The sequence below is a fragment of the Vicugna pacos genome, chromosome 6 (genome assembly GCF_048564905.1).
Source record: "Vicugna pacos chromosome 6, VicPac4, whole genome shotgun sequence".
NCBI classification, from domain to species: Eukaryota; Metazoa; Chordata; class Mammalia; order Artiodactyla; family Camelidae; genus Vicugna; species Vicugna pacos.
Window position 1 is genome coordinate 26,380,642 of NC_132992.1, and position 20,393 is coordinate 26,401,034.

A 20,393-nucleotide genomic window follows, 5' to 3' on the forward strand; every position below is an offset into this window, starting at 1 on the left:
GGCTAACTTTAAGGCAATGCAATGAAAGCACACGAATTCCCCTTTAAACTAAGTATACATCCGAAAATGCTCTGGTTGGTGAAACTGCGGTTATTTCAGGTTTTGAAGGTTTCCAAAGTAATTCATTCTTTCATTAACATCAACATATATGATGCTTTTCTCTGATTCCAATCAATATATCCAGTTTTCAGCTGAAGAAAATGAAAAGTTAAAATGAAAAGGCTCCAGTGATTTCTTTAATGCAATGGAGTGAGAACTTATTTAAAATACATTGAACTGTCCTTCATTTGTTCATTCAGCATTTACTGAACACCTGCTGTGTGCTGGGAACTCTGTTAGTGAGCTATTGGGGCACAGAGCAGTGAACGAAATATAGTTTCTACTCTAGGGAGCTTACAGCCTAGTGGGAAATCTTGCCAGTAAACAACTACAGAAATGAAATACATCGTCAACCGCTGAGATAAAGGTGATTCCGTCCTATAAGGGGTGCTCACCACTTTTCGTTTACTTACAAAACTGTGGTTTCCTGCAGAGGTCGTTTTGATTATGTAAATTTTGATTTGCCTTATAAAAGAAATTTCAATTAAAATGAAAAAATATAGTCCATGAGAGACCTACTCAATTGTTATCTCTGATTGTATCGGTGTTGAAGATAAAAATGACACAGGCTTTTTTCTTCTTTTTTTAAAGAAAAAAGTACCAGTTATTCTAGAAATACCTTTAACCGAGGCAGTTTCCAGGGAAATTCATGGCCGCTTTAGGTTAATGGTCGGTGGCTTCATGTTCAGCCCTCAATTAAACTCTGAACTTCCATTGTTATTACTTAATTGACTTGGTTATATCTCATGTCAGCATTTCAAAATGACCTTCCTTTTAAAAAATAAAAATGACCTGACATAGAATCCTCGGTCTTTGGCTGACACTGCAGCAGAAATCCCACATTGTCTTTCTGTGTGGTTGGGCCTAGAGTCTACTTAGCTTGGCTACCGCGAGGGTGCCTCCCACCATCCTTGCTTATGATACGAGACAGCTCCAGGTAAATGCAAGAGATGAAGGAACAGGGATGAAAAGCGAAATCTATCTGTTACCGTGATTATCACTAAGATGCCATAAGATGCCCAATAAATCCACTGACATCCAGTTTATCCTAAGACAGGTAGTTAGTCTTAAATACCTTGCGTATCACGATTAAATACTGTCAAGTTATGCTTACTATAAAGCAGTATTATGTGCATCTTTTCCTTACATGACAAGTGCCTCTGAATGTTTAGTTGTTGGAGTTAACTAGTGGGAAACTTAAATCCCCTCTACTTGTATACGAGACAACAAAGGAACAAGTTGGATTTCTTTAACTAATGAGTGGGATTTTATATAAAGTAGGTATGACGCCAAGATGGAACTCTTGCTTTATTGACTGAAGCAAATTAAGGCATCAAATGAGCGTCTCCCCTCCCCCTGCATTGTGGAAAAGTTTAAAAAGTCTTTTTGAAGTACTTTGATCAAGCTTTGAAATCATTTTAGTGGATGACTATTGTATGAAAACTGTAATTTATAGTCCTTGACCTAAGCAGCTCTTTGTCTCATGGCCACGTTCAAAACAATAGCAGGAAAGTGAAAAACACAAGGGGAACCCAGGCTGTTCTGGTTATTATTTAATTCATAATTCCATCTTCCTTAATCTTTGGAGTCCAGGCATGCTCTTAATAAAACATCTTCAGACCATTTTTACTATATATAGGAAGGTTAGTTGGAGGTAATACAATCAGATGGTCTGAACTTTGTCACTGCGACCTTCCTTAACCCGAGAGTGACTTAACAGGCAGGTCCAGAGAGGCACCTCTCTAGACATGGTGACAGTGCAGGCAGACGCCCATTGTTTGCCTTTCAGTTTCCTCTCCAGTTAAGCTGGCTTTGTTCCCTAACCCCAACCGAGAATGTGCCAATTGGGCGATTTTCCCCTCCCATCCTATTCACAAAATGGTTACACTCGGAGGCGACTTGCTCCCATCAGATCACATGGAAAACGGCAAGCTGCCCCCGAAATGAACCAGCCCGGAGTGATTCTCTAACTAAATCAGGGGGACTTTCTACTATTTTAATTTAATTTGTAACTTTAATCAGCTGAACAACACTCAGGCTGAAAGTATCTGTAAATCTCACGTGTTCCTTTGGTTCTTTTTGCCAAAACAGTTCCCGACGGCCTAAACTAAGGGCCGTATCTGACCCTGTGATATCCAAGTCTAGTCACCCGTTTTATGACCTCCAGGTGCCGCACATGCTCGCGAATTCTGGGTCGCGTGGAGGACGCTGCCGTGTGCTCTCCCCCAGAGACTAGGTCGATCGCTCCCCCCCCCGAAAACATCCGGATGAGGACTTAGGTGGGCTGCATTTTGGGGTTATTTTCTAGAGAAGAAAAGGGCCAAGGGGTAGTGAGAAGGCGCAGAACACGTGTCCACCAGGCAGGAAACAGGCAAAGGCTGGAGAGAGGCGAGGGTGCCGGGGAGGAGGCAGGAAGTGAGGGGAGGAGCACGTGAGAGAGAAAAGATTCAGTTCTACTGAAACTCCGGCCCTGCAGCGGGAGCGGACATCGCAGCGATCTCGGTTCCAGAGAGGAAACGAAACCCGGGTGCAGCTCCTCAGTGAGGGGCGAGCGAATTAACTGTTCACTTGGGCGCTGGGCGTTAATTAGCGAGGCTCACCAGGGGCCCTTTAGTGGATGACCTCATCCAGGGCTCTAAGCCATCCCCTGGTGGCTTCAGTGAGTTAATGCGCCCCCCAAAGACCAACAATTTATCATCTTTTCCAGGTGGACTCCAGCCTTGCCAATAACGAGCAGGTACACCCGCCTACGCTTAGAAGAAAATGATCTCCCCCGGAGATCCACCCGGCTTTCTACTCTGCACCCCTGCGCCTTCTTTTTTTTGTATGTGATTTTAGGAGTATTTAGAAGATGTGACATACACCTCACTAGAAGCAGAAGGAACAAAAAAGAATTTACATTATTTTTTGTTTGGGTTTTTTGGGGGGTAGGGATAGGGTGGGAAGGACTCTACAAAGTCACCTGAAAATACCAGCGTTGGATCAGCCTTGCTCTGAGCTCCTCCCTCTCCATGCTCCGAACGGGGTCTCCTGTTTGTGAGGGCAGATGCCCGGCAAGTCTATATACGCCAGAGAGAACATCATTTAGTTTCATGTCTATACGCACTCTCCCGCTTTCTGACTTAGCATAACTCATCAGCACAGTTTGCAGACAGCTGCATCACACAAGATCTGACTTTAATGTTAATGTTGTAATGACAGGAAAAAAAAAAAGTTGTCACCCCATGTCTACTTTCCAGGGCTGATGTTTATATTGTCTGAATTAAAACAAACAAACAAGTAAACACATAACGCATACAGATACAACACACATGAGTATTTCTTACATAAAAGCAGAGCAAGGAGAATTTCGGCTTCCAGTCTGGGAATGCTAGTCCCCTCTCCCCACTGCTCCAACTGAAAAGTAGTAGATATTATAATCACATTAGTTTTTATGTTGGATAAAGCTTAGTTTTGAATAATGTGTAACTTTATCATAGTATGTACAGTTTATTACTGGTTTCTTTCCCACTTTTAAGGGCCAGACTTTAAAACCTCATTGATAAGGAGGTGGTGCCTTTGCTGGAGGACACCGGTACCTTGTCCTCATGTGTTATGTCAGGGCATCAGGTGGAAGAACGGATATGAAATGCAAGCACCTCTTTTATTTTTTAAATTTATTTGTGCACCTTCATCATAAATTTGTTCATGGTAAAACAACAAGTCCTTGACAAGGGTTTAACAGGGGTTTCAACATCTGTGCAGATAAATGTAATTTATTCTTAAAGAAGGAAAAGCAGTTTAGAGCATGCCTTGAAAACTGCTTTGAACCACAGTTTTGTCTAAAATATGTGTGTGTATGTGTGTGTGGTAGCAAGGCAACAGCAGTGGTTTCAAATCATTCTGTTTTACTCACAAAACCTGCATGATGAGTTTTACACTGAAACAGAAGTTTGCCTGATACCTCCTTACCATTTCATCTTTTTTGTTTAATGTAACCTACAATAGAGTTAAAATCCACGTTCGAACCTGACATGTTTGTGTCCTTCAAAAAGAAAGGCAGCAGCTTGAAGGTGTTTGTAAAAGTTAATAGTTTTACTAATATTTCCAAACTTATCCATTCAACATTATAAAGGATATTATGTTCTGTCAACAAGAGTGCAAATATTTTACTGAAGACATTTTTGGGTATGGATTAATTTTTCACTTCCCAAAAGATAGCTTTACAATAAATTTGTTGCTGTTTTGTTTTAGATTAAAATTTGGTTTGCGGCAGAAAAAGTGAATAAATGAAAGTGAACAAATATAAAACTTCCCTTAGTTTGCTTACTTGAAAATCACTCTAGATTTCTTTTTGGTTCCCCTTCATCCATTCAAAGCCAAACATTCCTAATGCCTAAATTATTTGTTATGTAATTATGTGGTATCAAATACAGAACAAAGCAGGGTACAGAACGTGCTTTTGAAAAATTTTACTCATAAAAATACCGACTACCATACATATGGACAACCAGCCATGTTGAAAAATAAATTCTTGTCAATGCTGGCACCGAGCTTCAGCTGTCTCCCCTCAGCCCCCCACTCAACGAAGGAGTGTGGTTTCCAGACACAACATAACTAATGCTTTTAAATGAGATAAACGGAAAATGTTTGGTGTTCAAATAAGTATTAGAAAAAGAGGAAATTCTCATCAAGGATATTTTTTCAGCTTGGCTGAGTGCCACAGAAGTCAGGAAACCATAAAGACGGAACCAAACGCAGGCTCCCAGCGAGGTCTGCCCTTGCAGGTGAGAGCGAAAACTCCAACTTCAGCCTTCACGAGTTCAGCTTTCTAGGACTATGCTAGATTATTCCATGCTGGTAATGCAACCCTGGGTATCTGTGCTTGTATGAGAAAAGAAAGGGGGAGGGAGAGAGAATGAATGGAGGCTTTGGGGAAAAAAGAAATAAGAGGGTGATTTGGGAACTGGGAGGAGAATTGGAAAATCACACCTTTCAGTCTCCGCGTTTTTTCTTTTGTGCAGTATACAAGGAGAAACCACCGGAAGGAAGAGAGATTATGACTGTCTACAAACTAACTGTTTGACAGAGACAGAAATGCTGATAATGAGTGGGCTGTGCCTGTAGTTCTTGGCTGTTCACATCAGCAAGGGATGAAGGAAAACAGAAACTCTTGATATGTTTGTCTAAAGAGGTAGTGGTGTGACCACGGGCAGCTCGAGTTCAGCTGAAGTTCAGGGCAGATGTTGCCAGGAGTTTACGCAGCAGGAAAGTAAAATTGCTTCCGGATTCACCTTCTCCTCCCAGCATCTCTTCCAGGACCTTCGGGGTCAGGCTACGCTGTGGCACAAGGTGACGATGTCGGTGGGGAAACAGGCTTGGAGCAGGATGCCTCTCTCCCGGTTACAGTCCAGCTCCTGGATAAATCCGTACCAGTAGATGACTAAGCCTGGCCCAAACCTGCAAACACACGAGAAGATAAAATGTACATATAGTAGCAGCATGGTTCCAGAAACACGTAATCTTTGCAGCACTGATTAAATGATTTGATAACTTTATTGCACAATGTTTTTGTTTCGGTTGCTATGATTATGACTGAAAGTAGCTACGCTTCTACCAAAGAGCTTATTTAATACAAGTGTTACCACCTTGGATGGATTTGTTACCTTTCTCTCAAGGAATCTCAACTATTTCACTACCCTAATTGCCTCTCAGTAAGGTGTGACGACTACTTAGCTGATGAAGGATAAAAACAGAGTCGAAATATTGAATTGGAGAGCACCCAGCTTGGGATTTTAGCCTCTTTACATGACAGACACTTTTCTTTTTTTTTTAATTCAAGTATAGTCAGTTCCAATGTGTCAATTTCTGGTGTTCAGCATGTTTCAGTCATACATATACATACATATATTCTTTTTCATTATGGGTTACTACAAGATATTGAATATAGTTCCCTGTGCTATCCAGAAGAAATTTGTTTCTTATCTATTTTATATGTAGTTGTTAGCATTTGCACATCTCGAACTCCGAATTTATCTCTCCCTACCCCTTTAACCCCCCAGTAACCATAAGTTTGTTTACTATGACTGTGAGTCTGTTTAAAAATTAAAATTCACCTATTTTCAATTAAGATAAAAATATTTGAAAACAATTTAAGAAATGGAATAGCTCAAGATCTTCTTCTGGCTGTAATGCCCTAACTCACATACCAATAGGGCAAAAAGTCCCTTCTTTCTAGTCTTTTTTAAAAAAAAAAATCTATATGACAATTGGGATCCTGCGAAAAGATCTCCTCTCAGACCTTACACTCTCAGCATTACAACCTCTCTAAGCACGAACATGACATGAAACTAGGTTGCAGACTCTTATGAAAATGAAGAATAATGCCACAAAGAGCTGTGAAAAAGTACAGACAGAAGCCCAGCTTGAAACCTCAGTATTTCTAAATTGTGCCTCCGAATTGTCTCCAGTTTGGTTAGCAGCAGACTCAGGAAGTAGCCCATAGACTGCTTCACCCGGCAGGAAGTTGAGATCTCTAAGCTGGGTTCAGAACGATGTAATCTCTATCAATCACCATGCACACGGAGATGTTTTGCACATCAGTTTCACGTTTTTCCTACCGAGAGTACTTAATTAAAGGGCAGCACTACTTTTGGTGTCGTGTTGCAGGAATTTTACAGTGAAATCATAAATTATGAATGTTAGGTTAGTAAAAGGATGTCTAAAAACAGAACTGCTTTCTGTATTCTGACATTACAGCGGGCTGAACCGCGTGAGGCCAAAAAGCTTTTTCCTTCCATGATTTATTGTAGGCTGAAGTGTACTTGCCAAAACTAACAGGACAGAGGACAGGATGGGCTGCGAGAGACTGCATGCACAGGAACAAGTTCAGTTGGATGTCATGGAAGAGTTTATCTGGGGACTCACATCAGTAGCGTAGACAAGCTGGACGTGAGATTAATGGAAACTTGTGCATCCCCTCCACGCAGGGACAGAATCATGAGATGGAGACTCATTGCCTGAACTTGTTCTCGGGGACACGGGAGCTGTATAGGATGAGATGCCTTGGAGCACTAGGCCTTGTGACATTTACCTGAATTCAGGGCTGACTGAGGATGCTTTCCTTTCTCAGCATCTCCAAGGAAGAGTTGACTCTGCGGTCAGAAGAATCAGGCCCCTGTGGTACAGGGTGGGCGAGGCCCCCAGTGCTAATTACATGCACGCCGGGTGAAGCTCACACCTGGACGAGGTCTCGCTTCCACTTTAATGGGGGATTTCTTAGTAACTTTAAATCACAAATGGTTGTCTATGACTGATGCTATTTTGGTATCTTTACAAAGAGCTCTGTGACTGGTATCAAATGATCTCAGGTTTGTCAAAACAGGTCTGGCAAGTGCAGGAAGACCTGCGATTCTGAGGACAACGTCTGAGAAGCCTCAAACCTTCCTATCAGTGAAGCAGCCCCGAGTCACAGCCTCCAGAAGCCGAACGTTCAGCTCAACACATTCCTCCATTTTATTATGCAGCCACTCTGAAGGCCATGATGTTCTTTAGAAAGGCGCTCATATTTTTACAAAGGGAGAGAGGAAAAAGAAAAGGTGATCTAACCAGTCATGGAGAAGAACAAAAGAATATATGGAGGTCATAAACAACAAGCTCAGTGTTTTAAAGATTTAATAAAACAAAAACACATATCACCAGCACTGTGAGAACAAGAGAAGCCTGCACTTTCCCCGAACGGCTGAATCACAAGCCGAGGGATACGAAGCCTGACAGCTCTTTACGACAATGGCATTTTCGAGGCAGAAAAGCCAGGCTGGGGAACACCTTGAGGCTCGAGAAAATGGGCTTGTTTCACTTATGAGGCAACAGGTGAGATCAGTAACTGGAAAAGGTTTCGTAAGACTGTGAATCTGGACGTTTCGTGTAGTGGTTCACTACAAGAACTCTCTGAAGGCAGCAACACAGATCTGCGGACTATTTTCGGTATATATGAGAAATGACTCATAACAAGGCTCTACTGTCTAAGTCTCTGTTCCCTAGCTTTTGGGTGAAATTATATTAACTTATGTCATAATCCTAGCCCTCTCCCGTGGCTCAAAGGCTCTGATTGACAACATGTGCTAAATTAACTAAAAATGAGGACACACAACTTCCCTCTGTAAACAGAGATTGGTAGGCGGAGGCTTTCAAATTATGTAGTCTTTGAATGACTTTGGAGGGTGACAAGTTTGGAAATTCAATGAGAGAATGAGATCTGGCCTTGTTCCTGATACCCTGAGTGCCCTTCTGAGCTCTCTCCAACAGCTCAGGATCCGGAGATGATCAGATGCTAGTGAGATGACCGTTCAGCAACTTATCTATTTATGAAGAGGCTGACCACATTAAATGACTTCATATGATCAATTCCTTGGTTATCGGGACAGAAGGGAACATTCTGGTTGGTAATTGGAAAAACCAAGCAATCCACCTCTCGTATTTCCTTCTGAAAAGGTGTAAAACAGGGAGAAAACAAGACCTAGGACTTGTTTACGTAGGTCAAGGGCATGCTCGTGGGCCTAGAGATTTCACCTTTTTGATGCCTACTCCCATGGACTACGGTACTACTGGACAAGAAGATCCCTGGGAAGGCAAACAAAACCTTCGTGACCAATAAAAATCAAAGAGACTATTAACAGAATTTAAAAGAAAACAGAGTCCCTGGATGTGAGTGGATTGCAGAGCAGAGGGTCGGTCTGCTACTGGGATTGCAGCCCCCCACCCCCGCCCCAGGCAGAGACACTCGCTAATGGGACGCAGACGCATATCTGAATTGACTGTGTAAACACATTTCGAGGTTGACTATAATTTGAAGGTTACTATCCTCATGGTTGAGTAATAAGATCAAAGACTCCAAATGGATTTTAAAAACTCCTGTGGAACGGAGACTGGAATGTGAGTGACTCTTGAACAAGTAATTGTGCTTGTAAATAAAACCCCACCAAATTAGCAAAAATAACAAATATCTCTTGGAAAAAAAAAATGGGAGGTGAAAGTCAAGAGCTATGACAGACCTTGAGGGTATGAAAGATAAAGCTTCTCATAAATGATGATAACCTTATAAATGTGTTTGAAACGTGTTTCTCCGGTTTCCTTCCATTTAAGAGTATTTAGAGAAATTAAGCTGGAGACAGTGGAAGGAAAGCTGGGCACCCTTTTGTGGTTTTTGTGCATATGTATCTCCCAGAGATGATCTGATTTACTATTTGTCTCTTTGCTATATTGTGACCTGTTTGAGGGCAAAGACTATGTTTTATTGACATCTGTATCCTCAAGGCCTAGTGCCGTACCTGGAACATGACAGATAACGTCAAGGACAAGACAGAGAACACAGAGTTAGTAATAATAGGATCAGAAAGCTTTGTGCTGGTTCCTGATTCAGAGGTGGTCTAGAGACAGGCATGCTGGAAGGACTCGGCATGGCCATGGCTTGGCATTTTTATTAGTGACCAGGATGAGCACACTAATGGCATACGTACAGATCACAGTGCTAGTCAGAATAACAGTTACAACAGTGTTCATTATTAACACTTTCATAGCACTTGCTGCATGCCAGACACTGTTCTAGGCACCTGACACATATTGATCCATGAGGCAGGTACAATTACTGTCCCCATTCTACAAATGAAGAAACTGAGGCACAGAGTAGCTACGTATCCTGCAAAGGTCTCACAGCTAAAAAGTGGAGGAACCTGTTCTGAAATCCAGGAGTGGCTGAAGGGTCTGTGGCTTTCTTGCTATGATGTAGTGATCAGTCTAGTAAATGGGGTGACACAGTATTAGACTTTAACCAGAAAAAAAGAGAGGAAATGCTGTATGCACTGGTAGACCACACCTGCAGTGCTGTGGAGGGTTCTGGTGTCATATTTTAAGGAGAGAATCTCTAGTCTGGAACTGATCCAGAGGAGAACTGTAGGATATTTGAGGAAGCATTCGAATAATGAAGTACGTGTAACCTAGAAATGAACACTAAGGGTGCTAACGGACTTATTTACCACCTTTGGATTTTTATGGTACTCTTGGGACAAGGGATTAGGTTCCTGCTGTAGCTCTTAAGCACAGACCCAGGGCAATGTTTGGACATAACCAAGAATCACATTTTGACTCAACATGGATAACAACCAGTGGGTGAGATGGAAGCGGATCTTTCTTCAGTCAAACCTTCAGATGAGACCCCAGATCCTAAGCCAATACCTTGAACGCAGCCTGTGGGAGACGGTGACAAAGAGGACCCAGCAAAACAACACCCATTTTCCTGACCCACAGGATAAGTGAGACAACAAATCTGTGCTATTTTTGACATTTAGTTTCGGGTAATTTGTTATATAGTGATAGGTAACTAAGAGATACATCTGTGCTACAGACTTGAGTCATCAAACACCGTGCTTCACATATGCAGTACGAAGGGTCCTGCTGGCTACAGACTGACTTTCGTCAGTCAGGCTTGCTCCCAGACTTTACAGCAGAAGGGGTTACTGAATGAGAGTGTCAATAAGTAGAAACTCTTCATCAAGGCAAATCTCAGACAGGAAGCAACTCCGTGCTTCTACACTAACAGAGCTTCTTGGCTCCTAACTCGGACTAGACACCGATGCCCTTCCCTGCAGCATATCTACGATTCTGGGGTTACGCAAAGAAGTACAGAAAACATACATAAAATGAAGAATTCTGCATATTTTCACCAGTTCTGTGGTTTGGGGGTTAAACTTGGTTATTGGGCTTCTGAAGCTGCAAATCTGAAGAGGGTGGAGACGGGGTGTGGGAGGCTGGTTACAGGCAGAAAGCTCTGCCAGCTGAGGTGAGCGCTGACAACTAGGGAAGAGACATTAAAAAGACAAAACCCAGTGGTGGTAATCCAAGGCTGCTTACTGTTGGGGCAAACAGACTTGGTCAATCTCAACAGGTGCTGAGGAGAGTCCAGAAAAAACAGATGCTGGTTACATTTTGTTCAGTTAAAAATGGCAGTACAATCTGTAAGATATTTTTTAAAAATTGTCACCAAGAATGTTTTAAAAATGGTACTTCAGTGAGTAAATTCCTAGTTCTCCAGAAAAAATGTAGCTATCCTCAGATAGTCCCTGAGGTTGTTAGATTATGAATGTTGGACAGAATATGGTACCAGTTATAAATCATGTCTTTCCATAACTCTCTGAGAAACTCAAGAGGCACAGTCAGGAAATTTGGGCCCCCAACATAGGAAGGACTTGCTTATTCCTTCTAAACAATATAAAAAAAAAATACTCTCCCTTCCTTGCCACGCCTCTGTGCCATCCTGTAACGCAGGAATAACTTGGATGGTAGTTCTACTTATGGGGAAAAGAGAAGAGTATTAACTTTCTATTGTTGGCCTTTGAGGCACCTTCTACGGAGAGTCCTGAGATGAAAGGTAAACGCAAAAATTTAGAGATTTCCAATCACATGTTAGATCTCATTGTGCTAAATAAGCCTGATAACCAACTCCCTGGTTGGTTTCCTAAAGCTCATTTAGCTTCTATGTCTCCAACAGATTTCAGAGGGCCCTTGACCAGACATTATGTCCATAAAGATGCTACCTAAATACAAATAAAATAACTCCAATACCCAAAAGCAAAGAGGTAACTAACATTTACTGCATACTTGTGATGTGGCAGGCAGTGTTTCAAGCACTTTTACATGTACAGACTAATTTGATATTCACAAGCACCCGGTGGGGGGGGGGTGTGTGCACTATGATTATCCCCATTTCACAGATAAAAAAAACTGAGACACAAAAATGGCCAGGCTTTGAACCCAAGAGGTCTGGCTTGATGGCTTGTGCTGGTAACCACTACATTACACTGTCTCTCATTATGCCTTGTATTGACACAGCAATTTACAACAGTCATTCACCTATGAAAAATATTTACAGCACCTGTAAATAAGAGACAAGCGGGGGTGGGGGTGGGGGGGAGGGCAGTGCCCAGAAGGGAGATGACTAATCAAAAGCTTGGTGTATGAGCTGGGAGTCGCCTGTCCTGCAGGAATGATTCTTCAAGTATGAAGTCAACAGTTTTGTACGAAAAAGTTTATCGAGCTACTCTTTTCGGTTTAAGTGCCATCATTCTTAGGAAGTATATGAAAAAGCAACGTATAATTCAGGTAAAAGAAATGAAAGGGATTCCATTTGAGGGAATACCTTTGAAGCACTTGACAATCAGGTGGAAGTAAGCTGGGAAATGAGAATCACAGAATCACTGTATAAAGTTCAGAGAAGAGAAATGTTTCCCGCTGTGAGGGGAATCAGAAGTTAAGGGGCAGAATCTAAACATGAGGAAAAGGAGTGAATCCAGAACACTGCCACGGCCTGTTCATATAAATGGAAATAAACAGCTGGGATAAGTTATGAGAACTGAGGGAAGCAGCAGGTCTAAGTGAGCGTGTCAGGTGGGGATTTGTTTTCCCAGAAAAAGAAGGCTCAGACTTGCTAAGCAGGGTTGATACAGTGAACCCTAAAGGCCTATTTTTACTTCTAAAATACCTCCTGGATAGAGATGTATCTTATATTTGTGGGATTAACTTGGCTTGTCAATGTTTTCAGTTCTAGGAGAAAATAACTACATATTAAAAAAAAATCAACCCACGTTTACATCTTTTTTGATAATATAATATGAAGGTGAAGGGTGGTGGGATTCCTCTTAGAGAATTTATCTCTCTACAAAGAATAAAGGAAACTCATGAAACTGTTCACATACTTCTCAATGAGCTCCGCTGCCACGATTGTGTACGAAGGGTGCTAATGCACGACGGTTCCACAAAACAAATCTGGGTCAAGGCAATAAAACAAACGAGTTTCAATGGAAGGATGCCAAGAGAACTATGGGATGATCTGATGATTTTAGTCAAGTTTCTCATTCAAGAGGGTCTTCATCAAACAAAAAACCAAAACAATAGTTGTATTGATTCAAATCTTTGTTCCCAATCCAAATCTCCTCTCTCAATTCCCAAATAGAAAACTCCTCTCCAGAAGAGGAATAGCAAAGAATCTTTTTTTTTTTTTTTAAACTCTTTCTCATTTGGAGTTGCTGTGTGGGGTCTGGGCTATCTTCTGAGGATGTGTGCAAACATGTGGCTGTTGGAAGTCAATTGTTTCACCATCAAAAAGACTTGCATGTGGTTTTTATGAAGAATGCATTCTCAAACACACAGTTCAGGATGGAGGAGAAATATAAAACATCTTGTAATTGTTTTAAAATAAACTCTTACAATGTTTATTTAGTTTTAATCTGCATGTTGTAGATTGGTTATGCACTTGTTAATCACTGTTGTATGTATCTCCAGACGGAGTTGTAAATAACTTTTCAGTCCAAGTGAAATACGCTTGCACATGTTTATATGCAAAGTATGCATGTATTTACGTCTGTGTATAAATATGTGTACAATAATAATAGATTAGTGACCATGTAATATCACATCATAAGGTCCTGTCACTACGGTCAATTTAATACACAATGCAAATATTTTTTGGTAATATCTAGAGATGAAGTAAAAATATAAATTGTTTCATCCCCTTTTTTTCGCTTGGCAGCTCTATGTTTGCAACTTGAAATGACTAAAGAAAGAGAATCCTAGTTACGAATATTCTCACTCACTTCATGAGTCTTGGTTATTAAAATTGCAAACTCTATCTCTTTATAACATCAACTCACTGCCTATAATTTTGGAAATAAAAAAGGAAAAACATATTAGATATACTGATTCACTTTAGGCCTTTATGCCACATAGAAAATAAACAGAAGATACAGTATTTTGAAGAAAATTTAAAATGTGTATAAATACACAACCACAACCACCTGAAATTCTCCATGGTGTTTATATAACTCGGCATTTTCCTGTCTACATTAAATTGCCTGGAAAAGTGCTTAATTTCCCCTTCACTTTGCCCTGCGTTGGGTATCCTTAGATGTTACATTAACAGTCTTTCCAACCTACTGTAAATCTGTCCTCAAAAGAGGACAACTGAGGTAGGTGGGATAGAAACAAAGACAGGAGCTTTTTCATATTTCATCTGTGGTCTTTAATATCTGTTTCCTTGGACAAATGCTAACTCCTGGGGCAGGCCCTCTGCATCTACCTATTAACAACCTACATATAAGCTGGCATATCCATCCGGCGTGGAGCACTAGTCACAAAGGAAAGGATCTTCCTCTCCTTAAGTTACCTACAGCTCACATTCAAATACTGTAGAACTATTCTTATTTAAGTGTAAAATACAAGTTATCAATCGAACAATTAAATAACTGAATAGACAAAATGCAAAAAGCTTCACAGCGAAAGTGTCACCAGAGCCATGACATAGTGTTCTAGGAGTCTTACCGGACAAGGCGAGTTCGCAGCTCTGCTGCATTTATGCATATAATGGCCCCTTTAATTTTCTCCTTTATCCACACCCTTTTTTTTTCCCTGGGGGGAAGATAATCAGCCTCATTTATTTTTTAGAAGAAGTACTGGGGTTTGAACCCAGGACCTCATGAGTGCTAAGCATGCACTTTACCATTTGAGCTATCCCTTCCCTTATCCACACACTTTTTGAGGGAAGAATGAAGACTGGGTTCAGGAGAGACGTAGAGGGAGGGTGGGATCAGAAGCCTATTGAGATGACTTCATTGTAAACCTGCAGGATGAGCTTAAGTATGATCACCTTGTCTTTTGTTTCAAGTGAGGACGTGCGGAGTAGACAGTATACACCCTCAAATGGGAAGAAGAGAGAAGCACCAAACATAGTGAAAGAAGCTGCAACCATGAAAGTCACAAAGTACCCAAGGTCATAGTTACTCTGAAAACCCTGAAGCACTAAGAGTGAGAGGACACTTCAGGGTCTCTGGGGCGCAAATCCTACCTATCTGCCTAGAATTTATACACCAGCCTTCTTCCAAAAGTTGGGGTAGTTTACAAAATCAGCTGTGTGAGTTATTACATGTGTGCTCAGTTATTTCCCCAGGGAAACATGCCAAAGGCAAACCCATCATTCCAGCTGATTTAGTGTTGGATGCCAGAGAATTTATAATTGACATGACAACTGTAATGGATGGTGATCATCACGTTGGCAAAGCCTGAGCTGACAGCGCAATCGTCCATTCTGGTGTTTGCCAGCTAGTCCACCACAGACTCCCTCTGATAAATTCTGAGGTTATTTCTGAACTTTTTATTACCAACTTTCTGAATATGAGAAATTACAAATTATAAAATAGAAAAGATTTTTATCATGTAAATATTGCTTACCCCCAAGTTTTTTTCTGTGTAGGTAGTCTCTTATTATGAGGTAGAGGGGGAATGGGGTCTCTTTTTCCTTGGCCTGGTTCTCAAAGGATCACAGGGTAACCCAGAGTTCAGTCAGACATTTATCTCAAGCCATGAAGAGATTTATGGGTTCTGGATATATAAAAGTCTGCTTAAAATAAAAAATTATCGGAATTTTCATCCCTGGCAAAGTCAAATAACCAAAGGATTAAGGCTGATGCATGTCTGCCTTATAAATCTATCATTAACCAAATGTGACACAATGCTTCAGGTATGTCAGAGCCCAACTTGCTCTAAAATGTGTGGTTAAATTTTCTCTTACTCACAAGAAATATTTCATGATAAGGAAAATCTCTTTGGCTAACCATCACAGTCCTCAAAAGTAAACCTCCCAATTTTATAGATCCATAAAGGCAAACGCTGGAGAGAGGAGAAAAAAATGTTAGAAGTGGGAACCATCCTGAAGAAAAATGGTCAAGGTAAGGAAAAACAATTTAAAAATACAATTCTTTACACACACACACACACCCCTGAAGCATTATGCTGTATAACAGAAATTAACACAACGTTGTTAAAAACAAAAGAGACATGGTATCTAAATACAAAACAGGACCCTGGAGCAGAAAAAGGACATTAGTGGAAAAACTGGTGATACCCTAATAAACATTTGGTTTAATTAAAAGAATTGCACCAATTTAATTTCCTGGATTTGGTAACTAACTATAGTTATGTAAGGTGTTAACATGGCAAGGTGGATAAAAGGTATACATGGGAACTCTTTGTACTGTTTTTGCAATTACTCTCTAGGTGCAAAGTTATCTCAAAATAAAGAGTTAAAAAAAAAAAAACAACACAGTTCCTAGAAAAAAAGAAAATGTGGATAATCCGACCCTGTGGTTCTTAAATAAATGCTTCTACAATGCAAGCTCCATGAGGACAGCCTGTATGTACTTCAGTGGCGCAGGAGAGTCCGCCAGTAAGTATTGGATGTCCAAACGCATGGAGGAATATCACTATAGAGCTGCCTCGAGAGATGCTTCAGCGCTATCATGCATTTGGGGGAAAAAAACCTTTTGCTGATAACCCTCCACCACGTAAGGAAGAAAAGTCATTTTTTTAAAGGTGAGAAAATGAGCCTTAAGAATCTGCCCAACTGGCACACTCTGAAGAGCCAGCTCCCGGAGGGGCTGTGAGGAATCTAAGCTCTCCAGGTTGCTACGGGGAGATGATGCCGTGGCTTGAAACCTGGCAGAAAACACGAACACCGCTCCCTGGAAGGGACACTCCTGGTGGTTAAGGCGGCCACTGCGAGGTGGGTAGAAATCGACCGCTAAGAAGAAAATCTAAGCACTTGGGAAGCAACCGCTGCACACAGGTGGCTCTCTCTTCCTTGAAATACAATCAGTTCAGGTAGGCTTTTGTTTACAGTAGCTTTTATCTAGAAGATAAGGTTGTAAAAACATCAATCAAAATGAGGTACTCCTGTTCCCGGCCGTATCTCAGCAGGGTTCATCTGTTTTATTTCTTCCTCCCTTTCCAAATACCTTCAGGTGTTTGAGATGAGTGAAGCGATATCAGACTATTAAAGTGAACTGTATTTGTGTATGACACATGGGTTTCACTCGCTGAGCCACAAATCCCATCCCCGCCGTGCCTCTTTCATTCCCAGGTTGAGAGGCAGCCTGTGCTCCTACGGCTTATGACATATAATGAACTTTACAAAATGATCTTGATGCCATTTTCAATAGGGCTCTTTTAAGAAAATGAGAACCTGATGGCTTCTGTACATTGCTGTGAGGCTTTTAATTTATTTATACATTGCCATCCTCCCCCCATGCTCCCCCCCACCAAAAAAAGGGCATGTATAATAAAATAGAAAAATAGAAATAGAAAATTGAGCTCAGGAAAAGAAGAATGCATTATACTGTTAAACTGAACTTAGAAGATTGACTGTACAGTTAACAAAACTTTAAATCTAAGCCCATAAAGGTCCTACCTGATCTTATTTTTAACTGCATTACTTATTTAATGACAGATCTTTACAATGAAGCTCTGAGGCAGGGACTTTCCAAGTGATGATGGAAACTCTGTTGCAAGAATGAAAAGGCACACTGGCCCAACTCCAGAGAAGAGTTACCAGCAGGGCATGAGGCAGGCAGAAGAGGCCTGACTGCCCGGGGCAGACAGACACGTGGGCGGGGAGTTCCGTGGTCACTTGGAAACAGACCTTAAAACCAGACATGGCCCCAGGCCCTCCTGGGCCGGACGTCAGTTGTGCTGAGGGTCTGCCTGGTGGAAAACATTTTCTCTGCCTTCGGGTTTTGAGTCATTCTTCAGGCCTGGGCTTTGTGAGTCATTCTTCTGCGGGATCTCCTAAATACAACTAGAGTAAGGCCTTCTAGCAAATGCAACGCCCAGGGCTTAACCCATGTTGGACTCAAGTCACCTAGATTCAAAGGATACTTGACTGACTTTGCTCTAGTCACCTTCCTGGCAGAGTCCTGATCTTTGGAACTGGTAGAAGATATAGAGTGTTTGAGTTTTCTTCCTTTGAGGAAAATAATACAGCTGATAATCATGTATATAATAACAGCCACAACCACAATCATAACAGCAGCTAGTACCCACTGAACAATCACTACGTGCTAGCTACTCCTCTAAGCTATTTATACGCACTATCTCATTTAAAACCAAAGCCCTACGAGGAGCGAATACTAGTACTTACACTTCAATGTTGAGAAAATGGTCATGAAGCTGTGCTCAACTGATCACAATGAGGACAATGAAGAGAATGAACACTGGCATGCTTACCACGCGCCCAGCACTGGGCTAACCACTTCACGTGCGTTATTTCACCTGATAGTGCAATGAATCTACCGGGTAGGAAGCATTACTAGTGCCGTTTTACAAACGCGAAAACAGAGACGTGGCAAGGGGAGGCAGCTGACTCCTGCAAGGAGATAAAGCCCGAAGTGGTGGAGGTGTCAACGCACATCCTCAGGTGCAGAGCTCCCTCTCTGAGCAGCGACGCTACACGGCCTTACGTGCTTCAGACTCCTCCAAATGTTCTTCTAAACCCTTAAAACACCATTACAACCCCCTCCCCAAGCCAATCTCAAGGTAAGACTCCTGTTTGTCAAGTTTCAATACAAAAGCTTTACTAAAGGACCCTCCCAGGCTGCACAAGTCCTTCCTCTTCTACACAATGTGCTTCTTTGATGTACCTTCCATTTTTAACTTTCTGGTCTCAGTTCTCCATCTACATAAAGCAGGTATAATAGAACCTGTATCCTGGAGTTCAAGGTGGATTTGAGAATGAATAAACTTCACGACACTTTAATGTGTATATATTCAATGCTACCCCATTACAAAAATTCTACTCAACGTTGGTAGAATGTAATAAAGACACCTCCCAACCTTGTCTCCCCTACCCCCCGGCCTGTGAAGGGGTAGATTGAGGTCCTGAGGACTGGAGATAAACTCACCAGGAGAAAGAAAATCGAGTCAAACACTGACCCAGGCAGGACTGGGAAGTACTTTACCCAGACTCACCCAGGGAGGAAATGGAAGATGAAGAACTGAGAGGCAGGAAGTGTGAGTAAAGCAGAGTCAAAACATGTCTGACATTTACAGCGGGACTAGATGCTTCTCCGAGCCAGAAAGCAGGAGCAGTGTCACGCAGTCATTTCTGCCTTTAAAAAGAAAAGCTGGCTTCTCCTGGGACCAGGAGAAACTCCACTTCCAAAGAGACTTGACAGAAAACCCTGATGATGTTGGTGATTTCAATTTTATCAAAGACAGGTGCCTGTTTTCCGGGACAGGACTCACGGTGCCTGCACCCACACTGCGGCCCCAGGTCACCGCTAAGAAAGGCCACACACAAACTTCCAGGCAGTGCCTGGAGATTTCATTTTAGGACCCTAAATACACTTCTTGGTAGACCAAGGGCACTTAGCAAAGTCTTGCCAAGTGTGGTAGTTCATCTTTGTAATACATGGTTTCAGTATTTTTAAAAAAGAGAGAACACGAAAGGAACCCCCTTGAACATTTTTAACTACTATTTTAACATGACAAAGGAAACCTCTGACTTAGGAAACAAACGAGGGTTGATGACAGAAAGAACACTAGCTTGTCGGACACTGAGGTTGGCTTTCAGGGCAGGTGGGATCACACAACGGGTCATGAGGAAGCTCGGTGGCAGCACCAATTTCCAAAGGTGGCCAAACCCTTAGTTTTCGTGTGGTCAATGAAGCTATTTTATCAGACAATTTCAGGAAAAAAAAATCTGAGACTAAGGACAGAATTTTTTTTAAGTACCAGGTGAAGGGTCACATGTGAGGGTGGAGCACCTCAGGGCTGGACTCAAAGGACAGGACATGCTCTAGTGAGCCCTGGTTCTATCCTTCAGCTGATGGAGAGGAAAAAGCTTCGGAGTTCTTAAAATACTTCCACAAATTGTACAGGAACGTATCTGACCCTCAAAAAACGCTTTATTTTGACTGGACAAATAAGGCAACTGAGGTTCTCAGAGGTCAAGTGGCTTGTTTCAGATGAGACAGGAGCAACGGACACTGCCTGTGGGAAGCCAGCTCCACCTCCTCTCTGTGCAGTGCCGTTGTGTGCGTGCAAAGCAACCTCCCCTGCTTTCCTGACTGCAGAACAGGAAGAATGGGACCCCTGCCTTTCTGCAAAGGACGCCGTGTTCTGCGAATGTCCTCCAGGGCCTCCTCTCAGGAGTCAGGGGGACAAGGTTAAAAGGCAGGGGGCAGAGGAGATGGACAGATGTAGTAAGGGACAGATGTAGAAGGCCCTGTGGTGGCCCAGGGAAGGGCAGGGAAGGCTCTGAGCAGAGGCGAGGTGACCTTTGGAGTCAGTCTTGAAATCAGGCTCCCCGAGTGTTACGAGAGGGAAGATGCTTCCAGGGGAGGGAGAGGCACACACAGACAGAGTGATGAGAAAATGCCTGGGGGCTCTGGGGGCAGCGCAGAAAAGTCCAGAATAAACAAAGATCACGGGCCTGG

The 20,393-nt window shown here is 42.1% G+C and overlaps 1 protein-coding gene across 4 annotated transcripts in view; it reads right to left on the reverse strand.

Moving 5' to 3' along the window:
* Positions 1 to 3,309: 3,309 nt before the first annotated feature.
* The window catches only part of CDIN1 (CDAN1 interacting nuclease 1), a 201,290-nt gene continuing 184,206 nt past the window's right edge, over positions 3,310 to 20,393 (reverse strand). For 3 of the 4 annotated variants that reach the window (XM_006201624.4, XM_015237112.3, XM_072962712.1), the window contains one exon: positions 4,151 to 5,538. In XM_006201624.4, the coding sequence (XP_006201686.1) occupies positions 5,409 to 5,538 (130 nt within the window). In that variant the 3' untranslated portion in view covers positions 4,151 to 5,408. Of the gene's footprint in view, positions 3,496 to 4,150; positions 5,539 to 20,393 lie in introns of those variants that run through there. The other variant, XM_072962713.1, reaches the window with a different exon arrangement.